Consider the following 18,875-nt stretch of genomic DNA (forward strand, 5'->3'; position numbering starts at 1 on the left):
AAGGGATATACAGGAAGCTAGAATTGTATTCATAATGATACATTCGTTAAGCTGATATATTTGATAAAGTAGAAAGGTATGTAATATAATATTCTCTGTATCTTGCAGTACGTTTCAAATATTTCATCACACACAAAAAAAGTTATCAAAATGTTTACACCCTCTGCTATGTAGAGAAGAAAGAGGTGAGGGGGGAAAATCTGTGATTTACTTTCATTAAAGTAATTTTTATAATTAAGTATGTTTTCATATTACTTACCTGGAGTCATTTAAAACAGGTTACAGTTAAAGAAAAACTGCCTCTTAAATGCTATATTCTTCAAAGAGAGTTGCCAAATAGAGCAGACTAACGGTACCATTTCAATAACTAGTCTGCAATATCATGATAAAAATTTCACTGACTTTTACTTCTAGCTTTTACCTCACAGCTCCTGAGCCGTTCCATACTGCTGGACACTGGGAACAATAGGGCCATTCTTTTGACTCTAACCTGTTATCAATGGCATCCTAGAGGAGAAAAAGAGTTAAAAATATTGTGAATTCTAGGATGTTTTTCTTGTTTGTTGTGCATAAAGGTAAAAAATTCTATTTGCCTGCTGATTGTGGTGATAAATGTACAACTTTATGATGATACCATGAACAACTGATTGTACACTGTGGATAAATGTATGGTATGTGAATATAACTCTATAAAATTGTAGGAAAATAAATATATAGGAGTGTAAGTGTTGGAGAAAACATGGTGAGAGGGATGATGCCTCACCAATATGGACTAACTACAATGTGTAAACTCAGAATTGAATCTTAGAACATAGCCTAACGTGGACACAATAATTGTAATAGTCTCTAGATTGTAAGCTCTTACAGCAGTTAACTCTATCCCTGAATTGTAAGGCCTATCTCTAAACTTTGAGATGCTGATCCCCTAGCGTATGTTGTCACAAACATTGGGACTGGCGGTTTGATGTGCTGAGCCCTCGAGCATGGGACTTGCCCTTATGAAGCTCATTACCACAAAGGAGAGTCTAAACTTGTATGTAATGGTGCCTAGGAGTCTCCCCCTGAGTACCTCTTTGTTGCTCAGATGTGGCCCTCTCTCTCTCTAACTGAGCCATCTCGACAGGTGAACTCGCTGCCCTCCCCCCTACGTGGGACCCAACTCCCAGGGGTGTAAATCTCCCTGGCAACGCAGAGTATGACTCCCGGGAATGAATGTGGACCCGGCATCATGGGACTGAGAGTATCTTCTTGACCAAAAGGGGGATGCAAAATGAGACAAAATAGTTTCAGTGGCTGAGAGATTCCAAATGGAGTCGAGAGGTCACTCTGGTGGACATTCTTATGCACTATATAGATAACACCTCTTAGGCTTTAATGTATTGGAATAGCTTTAAGTAAATAGCTGAGACTGCCAAACTCCAACCCAGCAGTCTGGACTCCTGAAGACAATTATATAATAATGTAGATTACAAGGGGTGACAGTGTGATTGTGAAGACCTTGTGGATCACACCCCCTTTATCTAGTGTATGGATGAGTGGAGGAATGGGGATAAAAACTAAAGGACAAATGGGGTGGGATGGGGGGATGATTTGGGTGTTCTTTTTTCACTTTTATTTTTATTTTTATTCTTGTTCTGGTTCTTTCTGATGTAAGGAAAATGTTCAGAGATAGATTGTATGGTGTGTGAATGTATTTCAATAAAACTGAATTTAAAAAAAAAAAAAATTCTATTTGCCATTAGGGAACATAAGGATATATAAATGATTAATAAAATAAGATTAGCCCTCTCTTTGCAATTCACAAATCTTACTTGCTTCAAAAATTAATGCAATCATTTACTTATTTATAACAATATTTATTTCATGTCTCCCAATTTCTTTATTTGGAGTGCCCCCACATTGGTGTGAGGATTCCAGGTAACTCTTCAAAACCTTTAGCTCCATATCAAAGCAAATAAGATTGTTACAGATTTAGTATGTTAAATTTAAGCCCCCTGGTAACCATAAAAAAGTTATTAAAAAATATGTACAGAAAGAAATGAGAAAGTATTCTAAAGAGTTCACTCCAAAAATGGGCAAGGACTTGAATAGATATTTCTCAAGGAAAAAGTGTATATACATGCAGTAGTATGTCAGTCAGCCCTAAAAAGGAATAAAGTTCTGATACATGCTACTAAATAGATGAACTTTGAAGACTTCAGGTTGAGTGACATAAGTCAGACACAAAGGGACAGATACTGTATAAGTCTACTTATATGAAATAGCTAGAATATGCAAATTCATAGAGACCAAAAAAAAAAAAAAAAATAGAGTACAGGTTACCATGGCTGGGGAAAGAGGAAGAAGAGGCAGTTAATGCATAATGGGTGCAGGATTTCTGTTTGGGTGACGGGAAAGTTCTGATAATGAATAGTGATGAGGGTACCACAACACTGTGAATGTGATTAATCCTACTGAACTTGGGAGTGGTTGAGATGGGAAAGCTCATGTTGTATACTTGTTTCCACAATTAAAAAAGGGAAAGATTAAAGAGACAGTAACTAAAGGTGATATATGATCCTAGACTGGATCTAATAATGGAGGAGAAAATGTCAAAAAGGACATTATTGGGATATAAAAAAAATTGGAATGTAGTCTGTAAGCCTTTTATCAATGTTAAATTTTTTGGTCTTGATAATTGCACTTAAGGTGGTTACATAAGTGAATCTCCTCATTTTTAGGAAATGTACATGGCAGTTTTAACTGTTCAAGGAGCATGACGTATACAACTTACTCTAAATGTTTAGAAAACACATAAATACAAAGACACAGAAATAGATGGATACATAGAATGATATGGCAAATGTGGCAAAACATTAAAAGTTGATGGATCTGGTTATCTAGGTGGGGCAATGTTGGAGCTCTATATATGGGGTTGGTATTATTTTTGCAACTGTCCCATAAGTTTGAAATTGTTTCAAAGAAAAAATTAAAAATTAAAACAATTTAAAAAGTGAAAGGCTATTATAGAGGAAAAAGTTTAGAAACCACTGCTTTACAGTATGGTGTTACAAAAGGTATTAATAATAAATGGTATTAACAAGTGGTCACAAGGTACTCAGTAGGCTGCAGGAAAGGAAGAAATCAAGTTTTAAGAGAAATACCAAAGGCCTAAGATTGCTACTGAGCCAAAAATGGATTTTCTGAATTTAACATGCAAATCCTTGTTAAAGGGTTCAAGAAAGTAAATTCTTATGTAAAAAACACTGGTTAAAAAAAAAACTACTTAGTATTACACGCTCAATTGTGGGAAAGTAAAAAATTTTATGTTGCAGAAAGCAAAGTCTAAATTCCTTAGACTTTTCATCTATGATTAAGCATGTGTAAATGACACAAATTTCATCAAATAAAGCAGAGAAAAATCATAGTAATAAATTATATCCAATTAGCTCCTAAAGAAAAGTAAACATGGGCTTAAGTCAAAGGAAAATGAACTAAAAGGAATTATATTATTGACTGTAAATCAGTATCATAATTTTATTGAGCTCATAAAGCAATTTTTACTAGCTCATTTTTGAACATAAGTTTACTGCTTTCTTTGAGGTAAAACAGTGTGAGATGATTATTACTCCCATTTCCTAAAATTGAATATTGCTTTCTAAAAGCAAACAGTATTAAAGGCATTAACCATCTGTTAGCTCTAATGTCAACACTTATAGTGAAGTTTACTTTTTAATCACAAATACATGTCCCAAAATATCAGAGTCTAACAACATCTAACAGAGTACATATATAAAAGTTATTTTTGTTGAACTTTCATTTAAATAAATTATTTATATTTATGCCACATATAGTAAGTTAAAATTACAGCAATATTGTTTCATAAAGCATGCATGTGACTTGACTGCTTGCTTGATGTTTAGTCAGTGATGTGAATTTGTTTTAGGTCTTCAAGAAAAGAATCTTCAAGAATTTACTCTTCTCCCCAACTCCAGATACTGCCTTCTCTTGTAAGCTCTCCAAGCACTGCAGAAAATTCCTGCCCAACAGATATGTTCAGACTGACAAATATTACTCACAGGGTAAAAAATACTGTCCAGAAGGACACTTAGGGTAGAAGTAAACATTTTAATGGTTTTTACCTCCATAATGTCTTTGATAAAAGGTGTCCATCTAGAAAGTTGAAAAGTTCCTTCTGTAGACCGTTCCTTTCTTGATGGTTTGCCCTGTTGAGACTAATATAATAAAAGAAAATAATTTAAAACCAGTAATTTTATTCAGTTATATTCTCTTACCATGTTTTCTAAAAAAAAAAGATTTTTAATTTACAGGAAATACTGTTATTTTTGGTTAAACTAAGAGTGGAAATGTCTACTTAAAAAAAAAACAAAAAAAAACAAGAAAACCTGAAAATCATGGTCACAGAACTTCAACATTATGCTTCAATGCTAAAAGTTATAATAGTATCTGAAAAAATTTACACAAAGTGCTAAAAAACTGGATGGGAGAGAATGAGACTCTAAATAGAATCCTTTCAAAATTTAACTTTAAACCTAAATTTTTTTTCAAGATAACATAATTACTTCCTGTGCTGTATTATAGTTAAATGTTAAAATATGATAGCTGCTATAGGAACAGAATAGAAGTTAAAGAAAAAAGCATAAATAGTAAATTAAAACAGAGAGCAGAAAATATACATTCACCAGGGAAGTGTATTTCCCTGGCAGTGCTGACAGGAAAATTTATAACCCTAAATGCTTACATTAAAAAAGAAGAAAGATCTCAAATCAGAGTTCTTACTTCAAAACTAGAGGATCTAGCAAATTAAACCCAAAGGGAGCAGAAGGAAGGAAATAACAAAGATTAGAGGGAAATATGAGACAGAGATTAAAAAAAAAAAAAAAACAGACAAAACAAACCAAAAATCGGTTCTTTGAAAAGGAAAAAAAAAAAAAAAAAAATCAATGAACATTTAGTAAAAGTGATTAAAAAAGGAGAGGACACAAACAACTAAAATCAGAAATGAAAAGGGAGACATTACTACTGACCCCACAAATATAAAAAGGACCATAAGAGGACTATGAACAACTGTACACCAACAAATCTGATAACCTAGATGAAATGGACAAATTCCTAGAAACACACAAACTACTCACACGGACTGAAGAAGAAATAGAAGATTTCAACAAACCAATAACTAATAAATACATTGGATCAGTAATCAAAAACCTCCCAACAAAGAAAAGCCTAATATTTCCAGAAAAATTAACTCCTATTTGCTCAAAATCTTCCTAAAAATTGAAGAGGAGAGAACAATCCCTAAATCATTCTATGATGCTAACATCAACTTCCTATCAAAGCCAGATAAAAATACCACAAGAAAACTACAGATCAATATCCTTTATGAATAGAGATGCAGAATTCCTCAATAAAATACTAGGGAACCAAATCCAATAGCACATCAAAAGAACTATACATCATGATCAAGTATGATTCATCCCAGGTATGCAAGGGTGGCTCAACATAAGAAAATCAATAAATGCAATACATCAAATTAACAGAATGAAGGAAAAAAAAACCACATCATCATCTCAATTGATTCAGAAAAGGCATTTGACAAAATCCAGCAGCTCTTTTTGATAACACTTAAAAACTAGGAATAGAAAAAAACTTCCTTAACATGATAAAGGTTATCTATGAAAAACCCACAGCTAACATCATACTCAAGATAAGGAACAAAACAAGGATGTCCACTGTCACCAGTTATTCAACATTGTACTGGAAGTTCTAGCTAGAGCAATTAAGCAAGACAAAGAAGTAAATGGCATCAAAAATGGAAAGGAAGAAGTAAAATTTTCCCGATTTGCAGATGACATACCCTACATCAAGAAAATCCTGAAAAATCCACAACAAAGCTGTTGGGACTAATAAATGAATTCAGCAATTCCTTGCTGGCATGTACAAGATGAACATGCATAAATCAGCAGTGTTTCTATATACCAGTAATGAATAATTTGAAGAAGAAATGAAGAAAAAAATTCCATTTACAATAGCGACTAGAAGAATGAAAAATCTAGGAATAAATCTAATCAAGGGTGTATAAGGCTTTTAAATAGGAAACTACAAGATACTGCTAAAAGAAATCAAAGAAGACTTAAATAAATGGAAAGACATTCTGTGTTATGGATTGCAAGACTAAATATTAAGGTGTCAATTCTATCCAAAGTGGCTTACAGATTCAGTGCAATCCCAATCAAAATTCAAACAGCTCTGTTTGCAAGAAATGGGAAAGCCAATTATCAAATTTATATGGAAAGTTAAGGGACCCCAAACAGCCAAAGCCACCTTGAAATAGAAGAATGAATTTGTAGGACAAACACTTCCAGATCTTAAAACTTACTACAAAGCCACAGTAATCAAAACAGAATGTAGGGGAAGATGGCAGAACAGATGAGGTGAAGCAAACTTCTCTTCCACGAAAGAAACTAGAGAAGGGCTGGTAGAAACCCAGGACCGTGGTTTCAGGGTACGAGCAGCCACAGAGGAACTTCTATAATACATGGTGGGGAGATGGACGAAAGAGCTGAGAAACTGTCTCAAAGGATGGGGTGAGTTTATTCAGCTGGGACCTGGGCTGGCAGCGGTGAGACAGCTGCCAAGCAGGGACATGGATGTGAGTTGGTCTCTACTCCCAGGCACCAATCTCAGCAATTAGCTGGGAAGATAATCCTCCACAGCCACATGGCCAGGAATGCCCATGATGGAACCCGGGAGGTAAAAGACCAGTGTTGACCACATTTACTGTCCCACCACAAGTCTGTGGTGTGCAGGGCAAGGATGAGATGGCAAGGTCGCCACATGGAAGATCCTCCCACGACCCAGAGGCTTGCTGGCACAGCAGGCAAGGAGCAGGACATGTTTGAACTGGAGGGTGCCCTTGAGGAGAATTCCTGCAGAACTGCGCAGGGCTGAAACTGCACCCCCAGGGCAGGCAGTCACCAGCAAACATGGAGAACCGGTGTGCTGATTAGATTCCCACCTGGTTTGGATCCTTCACAGAAATAGGCAAAATTTGGGGAAAGCTTTATATATAACATGTATATGTATATACATTTAAATTATCCTGCATTTCCCAGCATAACCTTAACAAGATAAGCAAATGCCCCGAAGCCAACAGAAAATCATAACTCAAAGTGGATCAAAGACCTCAATATAAGAGATAGGACCATAAAACTCCTAGAAGATAATACAGGGGAACATCTTTAAACCTAGTATTAGGAAGAAGGTTTGTAGAACTTACCCCCAAAGCACAAGCAACAAAAGAAAAAATACATAAGGGGAACTCCTCAAAATCAAGAGCTTCTGTACCTCAAACGAATTTGTCAAAAGGTGAAAAGGCAACCAACTCAATGGGAGACAATATTTGGAAACCATATATCTGATAAGAGACTGATATTCAGCATATATAAAGAAATCCTACAACTCAATGACAATAGTACGAAAAGCCCAATTATAAAATGGGCAAAAGAAATGAAGGTCATTTTTTCTGAAAAGGAAATACAAATGGTGAAAAAAAACACATGAAGAAATGTTCATCTTCTCTTGCTATTAGGGAAATGGAAAGCAAAACCACAATGAGATTATCATCTGACACCAGTAAGAATGGCTTCTATAAAACAAACAGGAAACTACAAAAGCTGGGGAGGATGTGGAGAAATTGGAACTCTTATTATTCATTGCTGGTGGAACTGTATAATGGTACAGCTGCTGTGGAAGACAATTTGGTGGTTCCTCAGAAAACTAGATGTTGAATTACCCTACAATCCAACAATTTGACTTCTCCATATATACCCAGAAGATGTGAAAGCAGTGACAGGAACAGACATTTTGCACACTGATGTTCATAGCGGCATTGTTCACAATTGCCAAGGGGTGGAAAAAACCCAGGTGTCCTTCAACAGATGAGTGGATAAACAAAATGTGGTATATATATACGATGGAACACTATGCTGCAGTAAGAGGAATGAGGCCCTGAAACATATGACAACATGGATGAACCATGAAGACATAATGCTGAGTGAAATTAAGTCAGACATAAAAGGAGAGACATTGTATGTTATCACTAATATGAATTCCCTGAACAATGTAAAAGCAGTGTCTTATAATGTAGCACATAGGGGAATTAGAGATAGTCAGAAGCTAGTGAAGGGAAAATGATCACCTAAAATTTACAGACACATTAATGAGAGTGAACTTAGAGATATGGGAATGGACAGAGGTGATGACAGTTCATTAATGGGATTATAAGTCTCAGTGTAGCATTGAAGGCAAACATGATTGAAAGTGTTTGTTTAAAGGTATATATATCCCACAAGTGCTTGCATGATCTACTTCTAAGGTATGACACTGGTACAAAGAGTTAACAACAGAGTTCTATATGGGAAAAACCACATATACAGTATCACAGACTGTATTTAATAGGAATACCTTACAAGTACCACTCTAATACTAGGGATATATAACTAGGGGCTGATAAGAGCTTTGGGGTGTTTTGGATTACGATAATTGTTTAAAATTTGAAAGTGATGACTGTATAACTAAGTGAAGATAATGTGAGACACTGATTGTTTATCTTGGACAGAATATATGTTATGTGAAAGTAGGAACCCCCTACTTAATAAGTCAAGCCCTTGATCTTGAGAGTTATTCTAATGAAACTTATGGCTGTCAAGGGGAGGCTAAGCCTACCTATAATTATGCTTAAGAGTCATCTCCAGAGAACCTCTTTTGTTGCTCAGATGTGGTTTTTCTCTCTCTAAGCCCAACTCTGCAAATAACTTCATTACTCTTCCCCCTATGTAGCACATGACTCCCAGGGGAGTGAGTCTCCTTGGTGACATGGGACTCGACTCCCAGGAATGAGCCTGTCCCTGGCATTGAGGCACTGAGGATGGCTTTTTGATCAAAAGGGAGAAAAGAAGGTAACAAAATAAGGTTTTATTGGCTAAGAGATTTCAAATAGAGTTGAGAGGCTATCCTGGAGGTTACTCTTACGCAAGCTCCAGCTTGATACTCCAAAAGCCCACACTATGCCAAGCCCTAAGCAACAGTAGCCCCGAAAATACTAAAGAATACCTAACTCCCCACCCGAGACCCTATAAAAGTTTCACTAAGTTTACTTTTTAGGAACTTAAATCCCCTGAGTGTTCCTATGCCAGGTAAGTCCCAAAATCCAGAGGCAATAGCCTCTCCTAGAACATCAACCAGGTGCATCCCTCTCCTCTTCCCCATAATGTCGACACTCCTTTTCAATATGAACAAGTTATGGTGGCCACTGCCCAGTTATACCCGAAGATTTGACAGTGTTCAAACGAGAGAGAGGGATAGCAACTAAGATAGGATTTAACAAAGGATTACAAATACTGAATTTTTATATAATTTTTTGGGGGGTACTACGATAGTAGCTAGGAAATAACTGACATGGTGGAACTGTAACATAACATGCTTTGAAATTTGCTCTATAGCTACTTGTTAAATTATACTTTGAAAGTTACCACATTTCTGTAAATATGTTATGTTTCACAATAAGGAAATAACTGAAATTGTGGAACTGTAATCCATAACGTTCTTTCAAATTTACTCTATAACTACTTGCTCAATCATACTTTCTGTATATAAGTTATACTTCACAATAAAAAATAACTGAAATGGTGGAACTGCAACAAATAACATTCTTTGACATTTGCTCTCTAACTACCTGTTAAATTGTACTTTTTTTAAAATTTTGAAATAAATTCAAAGTTACATGAATAGTTGCAAAAACAATACTAGCCCCATACACAGAATTCCATCATACCCTGACCCTCCTCCCCCGATAGCTCAATCCACCAACTTTAACATGCTGTCACATCACTATTTCTTTCCCTCCCTCCCTATCATCCATCATATATTTCTCTGTCTTCTGAACATGAGAGTTAGCTGCACACATCCTTGAACATACACTATAATTCATGTATGTACTTCCCACAAACAAGAATATTCTTTTATGTAATTCCATTAAGCACAGCTAAGAAGTATAAGAGATTCAACGATACAATACTTAAATTCTATATTTCCTTTTCCTTATGTCTCAACTGTGTCCCGTCGAGCCACCTGTCCTCCACCCTCCAATCCCATCCAAGTTCATCCTTAGCATTCAATTGTCGTCTAGTTAGACTGTCTTTTTTTTTTTTTTTCTTTTTTCAATTGTGGAAACATATATACAGCCTAAATCTTCCCATTCCACCCCCTCCCTAGCCTTACCATCAGTGGGATTAATCACATTTAGAATGATGTTATGCTCTTTCCCACCATCCATTACTAGAAATTTCCCTTCACCTCAAACAGCAACCCTACACTCATTTCTTAACTCCCCATTGCCCCTTCCCCCATTTCTCTTAACCCGAACTCTACTTTTCTTCTCTATGGTTATATTCCCTGATAATTTCTTTGTGTTTACTGTGGGGCTTAAAATTAACCTCTTAAATCCATATCAATCTTGTTTTTCTTTGATACCACCTTCACTTCAATTGGGCACATAAACTATGTTCCTATACTCCTTCATCCCCCCACCTTTATATAGTTGTCTAAAATGACATATTTTACATTGAGTTCAAAACCACTGATTTGTCCTTAGAGTCTGTGTATTTTTTATCATGTAGGAAGTAAATAGTGGAGTTATAGTTCAAAAATTATTGACTTCTATTTGTATTCCATTGTGTTTGGAGAATGTTCTTTGAGTATATTCAATTTTTTTTTTTTTTTAATTTCTTGAGGCTTGTTTTATGTCCCAGCTTATGGACCCTTCTGGAGAAAGATCTGTGATCACTAGAGAAAAATGAGTGTCCTGGTGATTTGGGATGTAAGGTACTATATATGTCTGTTAAAATTCTCTATATCTCTTTCTACTTTCTTTGTCTCTCTGTTGGTAGGGCTCCCTTTAGAATCTGAAGTAGGGCAGGTCTTTTATTGGCAAAGTCTCTCAGCATTTGTTTGTCTGTGAAAAATTTAAGCTCTCCCTCAAATCTGAAGGAGAGTTTTGCTGGATAAAGTATTCTTGGCTGGAAATTTTTCTCTCTCAGAATTTTAAATATGTCATGCCACTGCCTTCTCGCCTCCATAGTGGCCACTGAGTAGTCACTACTTAGTCTTATATTGTTTCCTTTGTATGTGGTGAATTGCTTTTCTCTTGCTGCTTTCAGAACTTGCTCCTTCTCTTCAGTATTTGACAGTCTGATCAGAATATGTCTTGGGGTGGGTTTATTTGGATTTATTCTATTTGGAGTTCACTGGGCATTTATGCTTTGTGTGTTTATATTGTGTAGAAGGTTGGAGAAGTTTTCCCCAACAATTTCTTTGAATACTCTTTCTAGACCTTTTTCCTTCTCTTCCACTTCTGGGACACCAATGAGTCTTAAGTTTGGACATTTTATTTTATCTATCGTATCCCTGAGATCCATTGCGATTTTTTCAATTTTTTCTCCATTCTTTCTTTTGTTCTTTCATTTTCTATTCTGTGGATTTCTAGGACATTGAGATGTTGTTCAGCTTCCTCTAGTCTTGTATTGTGAATATCCAGAGTCTTTTTAATTTGGCCAACAGTTTCTTTTATTTCCATAAGATCTTCTGTTTTTTTATTTACTCTTGTAATGTCTTCTTTATGCTCTTCTAGGGTCTTCTTTATGGCACTTATATCCTGGGCCATGGTCCTCTTGACGTCCTTTAAATCCTTTGCCATGTTTTCGTTCTTTGATTGTAGTTCTTTAATTAATTTTGCAAGGTACAACGTTTCTTCCAAAATTTTGATTTGTGTGTTTGGAGCTGGATTCTCCATATCATCTGGTTTTATCATATGCACTAAGATTTTCTTTTGTTTTTGGGCTCTTGGCATTTGTTTTGTTTGATAGGGTTCTTTCAAGTTGTATCAAAAAAAAGGATATTGATCTAATTTTCAGAGACACAGTTTGGTGACGTACACTTTCTCTTACTAACCAGCAGATGGCATCTGTGAGTCTTTAATTTGTTAGAATTGCAGCTTGGTGACATACACTTTCTATACCTAACCAGCAGATGACGTCTGTGAGTCACTTATTCTCAAGTCAGTTCTCCCCAACTTTGTGGTATGTGGGGATCTGATTCTTTTGGGGTCCAATTGGTGCACTTAATTTGGGTGTGTTGTTGGTGCTGTCTGCCCTCAATGAGGGGCGTGTGCTTGAATGGTTAGGGAGGAAGGGCAGGTCTAACAATCAAATCTCCCAGGTGTTCCCGGAGATTTAAGGCTGTTCTCTGCTGCTGACACAAAAGTCCTTGGTATTGGAGTAGGTTCCCTGGGATTTCCAAGAGGTTCCCCCCTTCCTGGTGTGCTTTTCCAGGACCTCTGTTGGCGGGGGGGGGGGGGGCAGGCCCTGCCATGTCACAGTGAGCACCGGCCTCCAGGGAAGCCCTGGGCCGCCGGGCTGTGTAGGGGTATTCCCAACCCACTTCAAAGATGGTTGAATGGGACGCGTTACCTTCCCCCTTTCCGCACAGCTCCGCTCTCCCAGCTCCGGGACAATCAGCCATGGGTGTATTCAAGGCCACTGTCCACGGCCGATATTGTGTCGTGTGAGCGGTGCTGCGGGAAAGACTCCCTGTCAGGCTGGGTTTCTTGTCTCGGGTCTGTGCTGTGTGTTCAGCCGGGCAGGAGCAGCCCCGCCCACTGGGGAGACAGCTGGGAGGCTGGGCCTCCCGGCTGGGCTCTGCACCATGTGCTCGGTCCGGGACAGGAGCAGCCCCGCCCGCTGGGGAGACGGCTGCAAGTTGTGTGTCTCCCCTTTGTTTCCCTGGACCCGAGACAATCAGCAGTGGGTGTGGGAAGGGGTATCCTCCACCCCAGACACCGAGATGTTAGTCCAGACCGCTCCCATCTTATCTGCAGCTGTTCCCGGGCTGCTTTTATTTTTTTTAAAAAGTCCAATCCACTGTTTCCCCCCAACGCAGCATGGCTGAGGGATTCAGCCTACTCAATCACTCGTTTCAGAATGCAGACTCCTGGTTTCACCAAACGCACGTTCCTTGTGGCTTTAGCAGAACTTGTCCAGCTGGTGCTACTTTGGAAGTGGTGTTCTGGGTCCTTTCTGGTTTTTTATCTAGTGTTTTACACGGAGGTGTTTTTTCTCTGTCTCACCTAGTTGCCATCTTAGGTTCCTCCCTAAATTGTACTTTGAAAGCTATCACTTTTCTGTATATGTTATACTTCACAATAAAAAATGTAAAAAAGAAAAACAGCATGTAACTGGAACAAGGACAGAGAGATCTACCAAAGGAATTGAACTGAAATTTCAAAAATCAGTCCTCACATTTATAGCCAACTGATTTTTTTTTTAAATTCGGTTTTATTGAGGTATATTCACATACCATACAATCTTCCATGGTATACAATCAACAGTACCATCATATAGTTGTGCCTTCATCACCCCAATCCATTTTTGAACATTTTCTTTACAAAAGAATAAAAATAAAAATAAAAAACATAAGTAAAAAAGAACACCCAAATCATCCCCCCGATCCCACCCCAATCTTCATTTAGTTCCTGTCCCCATTTTTCTACTCAACCATTCTTACACTGGGTAAAAGGGAGTGTGATCCACAAGGTTTTCACCATCACACTGCCACCCCTTGTAACCTACATAGTTACACGATTGTCTTCAAGAGTCAAGGCCACTGGGTTGGAGTTTGATAGTTTCAGATATTTACTTCTAGCTATTCCAATTCACTGAAACCTTGAAAGGGATATCTATATAGTGCATAAGAATGCTTATCAGAGTGACTTCTTGACTCCATTCGAAATCTCTTAGCCATTGAAACTTTATTTTGTTTCATTCTGCTTCTCCCTTTTGGCCAAGAAGTTGTTCTCAATCCCACAATGCCAGGTCCAGGTTCATCCCCAGGAGTCACATCCTGTGTTGCCAGGGAGATTTACATCCCTGGGAGTCAGGTGGCCAACTGATTTTTGACAAGGATGCCAAGTGGACTCAATGGGAAAAGAATGTTCTCTTCAACAAATGATACTGGGAAAACTGGATGTCAATGTGCAAGAGAATGAAGGTGGACCATTACCCTCACACCATTTACAAAAATTAATTCAAAATGGATCATGACCTAAATATAAGAACCAGAACTATAAAGCTCCTAGAAGAAAATGTATGGAAACATCTGCAGGATGTTGTGTTAGGTAATGGTTTTTAGACTTTACATCCAAAGCAAAAGCAACAAAAGAAAAAAATAGATAAATGGAACCTCATCAAAATTAAAGTCAAAGGACTTTAACAATGAAAGTAAAATTATAAGCTACTCAATGGGAAAGAATATTTGGAAATCACATATCCAATAAGGATTTAATATCCAGAATAAATAAAGAAGTTCTACAACTGAAAAATAAAGACAGGCAACCTGCTTAAAAAATGGGCAAAACTACCCTCTATGTGGGATCTGACTCCCAGGGGTCTAAATCTCCCTGGCAACACAGGATATGACTCCTGGAAATGAATCTGGACCTGCCATCATGGGATTTACACCATCTTCTTGACCAAATGGGGGATGTGAAATGAAACAAAATAAAGCTTCAGTGGCTGAGAGATTTCATATGGAGTCGAGAGGTTACTCTGGTGGACATACACACTATATAGATAAACCTTTTTAGGTTTTCATGCATTGGAATAGCTAGAAGTAAATACTTGAAACTATCAAACTGCAACCCAGTAGCCTTGACTCTCGAAGATGATTGTATAGCAATGTAGCTTACAAGAGGTGACAGTGTGATTGTGAAAGCCTTGTGGATTGCACTCCCAGTATCCAGGGTATGGAAGGATGAGTAGAAAAATGGGGACAAAAAAACTAAATATAAAATGGGGGGGGGGGATGATTTGGGTGTTCTTTTTTTCTTTTATTTTTTATTATTATTTTCATTTTTTCTGGTACAAGGAAAATGTTCAAAAAATAGACTGGGGTGATGAATGCACAACTATATGATGATACTGTGAACAACTGATTGTATACTTTGGATGACTCTATGGTATGTGAATATATCTCAATAAAATTGAATTTTACAAATGGGCAAAAGACTTGAATAGACATTTCTCCAAAGAAGATACATAATTGACCCAAAAAGCCCATGAAAAGATACTCAACATCACTAGCAATTAGGGAAATGCAAATCAAAACCACAGTGAGATACCATTTCATACACACTAGAATGTCTATTAAAAAAAAAAAAAAAGGAAAAATTACAAGTATTGGAGAGGAAGTAGAGAAAACGGAACACTCATTAATTCATTGTTGGTGGGAATGTAAAATGGTGGAGCCACTGTGGAAGACAGGTTGATAGTTCCTCAGAAGGTTAACCACAGAATTACCATATGACCTGCAATCTCACTTCTAGGTATACCCAACAGATTTGAAAGCAGGAACTTGAACAGATATTTGCACACCAATGTTCATAGCAGCATTATTCACAATTGCCAAACAATGGCAGCAACTCAAGTATCCATCAACTGTTGAATGGATAAATAAAATGTGGTATATACATACAATGGAATATTATTCAACCATAAAAGGAATGAAATTCTGTCCATGTGACAACATGGATTAACCTTGAAGACAGAAGCCAGACACAAAAGGACAAATATTGTATGATCTCACTGCTATGAAATAATTAGAATAAGCAAAATCAGATTCTGACTATTTAGAATACAGGTTCTCAGGGGACAGGATGGGGACAGGAAACAGGAAGTTTCTGTACATAGTTTCTGTTTGGGTTAATTGTGAAGTTTTGGTAACGGACTGTGGGGTGGGTAGCACAACACTGTAAACATAGTTAACAGCACTAAATCATATATGTGAATGTGGTTAAAAGGGAATTTTAGGTTGTATATATGTTACTAGAATAGAAATTTTTAAAAAACAAACAGGACTATACAACCCAGTGAACTGCATTGTAAAACAATAGATTATAGTTAATAATACAATTATAAAAATGTTCTTTCATGAATTGTAATAAATGTTCCATAGTAATGCAAGGTGTTAATAATAGGGTGTTATATGGGAATTCTGTATTTTAGGCATGATTTTTCTGCAAACCTACAACTTCTCTTAAAAAAAAAAAGTGTATTTGCACAAATTACTCATGTAGGGAAAAGAAAAAATTTTTTAAATTGCTTACTTAAAAATTACAATCTGTAGAGTGATATTAAGAAATTCCCAAATAAGAAAACATATTTAATGCAAACTACCACACAGGCATATATATATAAGTATCCACAGAATGTAAGATTTCTTACTTGGGGGACAATGGGAACACCAAGGTAACTCCAGTTACGAATCATGTCACTCTCATTTTCTATTTTTACATTCTGAATCAACTTGTCCAGATTTTCTTCTGTAGTTCCTTTAATAAGTAAAAATACAAGGGCACAATCACATAATTGCCATTGTAATCATTTCTATGTTTTATATGGCTCACATAAATAAAGCTTTTAAAATAATAACTAAACACTCAAATTGTATCCCTCCCCTCAGTCTTCTCCCTATTTTCTATTTTTCTTTTCATTCATCCCAACCAACTTTAGCTACTACCTCTACATTTTCTAAGATTCTCTTATGATCAATAGTGTACCACTTATTATGAATTGATTTTAGAAATGGGTACTTCAATACATTCATGAAAATAAACAAAATATCCATTACCGTTAATACCGAAGATGTAAAGTAGGATTGCTCTTATTTTGTCATAATTATCATGATTTTTGTTGAGTAGAACTGGAAGGAGTACTCGCATCGAATCTTTCACCTTCTGTCCTTCTGCATCAGTTCCAAGTGCCAAGTCCTTAATGAAAAATAAAATGAAGTCATTGGCTTCTACTCAAAATGCATTTTTCACTTAAAAGGCCTATTATTAAATCTTGCCAAATTTTAAGGGAACACTTAAACATGGGCATTACTTGTAAACTACTGATTGCACTAAATGCAAAATATCAAAAAAGTTACTCAGAGAAGAAAATCATTAATCTACACCTGTGCTATCTAACATAGTAGCATCAGGCACATGTGGCTGTTGAGCACTTAAAATGTGGCTACTCCAAACTGAGATGTTCTGTAAGTGTAAAATACCAGATTTTGAAGACCTAGTATGAAAAAGAATGTAAAATATCTCATTAATAATTTTATATTGATTACATGTTGCAATGATAATATTTTGGATGTACTGGTACTGGTTAAATAAAATAAATTATGAAAATTAAATGCACTTGTTTCTTTTTACTTTTTAAAGTGGTAACTAGAAAATTTAAAATTACCTATGTGGCTTGCATCATATTTCTACTAGTCAGTGATGATCTAAGCAGTTGAGGGACCACTCAAAACACCTCTTAAAACAAGTAAAATATGCCTACACAGTGCTCTGCAGGATGCTACATTAAATGATGCGTACCCTGGGAAAAGTCCTGCCAACAATGCTACCCCAAAACGATGCTTCAAAAACTTAAAATCATCCCCTTCAAACAAAAATACATAACCACTGATTAGAAGAGGCTGCTTAATATGATTCAGTATAGAAACTTGTTAATGTTATTGGAGAAAAATATATTAAATACTGCATAGGTGGGTCCCTCTCTAAGAGAGATTCTGGGATTCTGTGAAAATCAACCACAACACCAAACAAAAAGGTTTTAACTCACAAAATTAATTCTGGAACTCAATGGACATAGTCATTTCTGACTCTGCACATACCTGTTCAGTTTTGCAGAGCTTTTCTATATTAGGCTTGAACTTATTCATACAGTCTTCTGCTAAGTTAAGATGGACAACTTGCTGAAAAACAGAAGAAATCAATCATTTAAAGCATTTTAACTTCTTTTTTATTGGGTAATATAAAAGTTTTTAGATGGGCCTTGAAAGAAAGTATGGGCTTAGCTGAAGAGGAGTTTACATTTAAGCAATGGAAATGGATCAAGCAAAAGAAAAAAAGTGAGAATTAGCATGATATAAAGGGGACAATTAACAGACAAACAAAAAGAAAATAGGAAGGGTTGAATTTGTACTGAGATTGTAAAGAAAAATAAGGTGAGGAAAGAATATATTGTACAGTCCTTGAGGTCCAACAGAAAAAACATGAATTTTATTGGTTCTTGATTAGCGTGAAATGTGATTAAAAAAAAAGTATAAACATTATTCTGAAAGTGATTTGTAAGACTAGAACTGCAAAAAAGTAGTGTACCTACTCACACAGAATAAATGTTCTTAATTCTACTAATACATAACAATTAATTTAAAGAAAATGGTAGACTAAAAACTATTGGTCAATCCAGCATGGAATTTTTTGTGAGACTGATAAACACTAAACTTATTTTGTGTGACTGTTTTAACACAAAAGTATAAAAAGAAGTTTAAGCCGGATTTGGAAAAATTTAGATGATACATATAGAAAACGTTATTGAGAAGCTTAAATATTTGGGGTTTTTTCTCAGACCTAGAGTAAGGTTATAGAGGACAACCAGTACAAGCATTCCACGGCACCTGTTGTTAAGCTTGACTACAGAACTGGATGGGACAAGAAACTAAAATCATAAGGCATCTCATACAGAATACTGCTTACCTTAGTAATCTGTTTACGGAAATGGGGCATCTTTTTCATAAGTTGGGCAAGAGCACTAAGAGATGTCTAGGAAAAATCAAACATTTTTAAGGTAAATCTATGATTCAGTCATTCTATATTAACAACTTTTAAGTCCTGAAGTTTTAAATATTACCAAATCTGGTTAATTTACTAAATATTTAACTGTTCTACCAAAAAAAAAAAAAATCCTGTAATTTCCAGTTTTAGC

The 18,875-nt window shown here is 36.2% G+C and overlaps 1 protein-coding gene across 1 annotated transcript in view; it reads right to left on the minus strand.

The window, feature by feature from the left end:
* STXBP3 (syntaxin binding protein 3) overlaps positions 1-18,875 on the minus strand; it is a 107,449-nt gene that overhangs the window by 10,620 nt on the left and 77,954 nt on the right. The window contains exons 12-17 of the mRNA XM_037826481.1: positions 18,647-18,712; positions 17,782-17,862; positions 16,741-16,879; positions 16,335-16,441; positions 4,122-4,214; positions 422-507 (exon numbers count right to left, since the gene is read on the minus strand). Of these exons, the coding sequence (XP_037682409.1) occupies positions 422-507; positions 4,122-4,214; positions 16,335-16,441; positions 16,741-16,879; positions 17,782-17,862; positions 18,647-18,712 (572 nt within the window). The remainder of the gene's footprint in view (positions 1-421; positions 508-4,121; positions 4,215-16,334; positions 16,442-16,740; positions 16,880-17,781; positions 17,863-18,646; positions 18,713-18,875) is intronic.

The sequence above is a fragment of the Choloepus didactylus genome, chromosome 2, assembly GCF_015220235.1.
Source record: "Choloepus didactylus isolate mChoDid1 chromosome 2, mChoDid1.pri, whole genome shotgun sequence".
Lineage (NCBI taxonomy): Eukaryota > Metazoa > Chordata > Mammalia > Pilosa > Megalonychidae > Choloepus > Choloepus didactylus.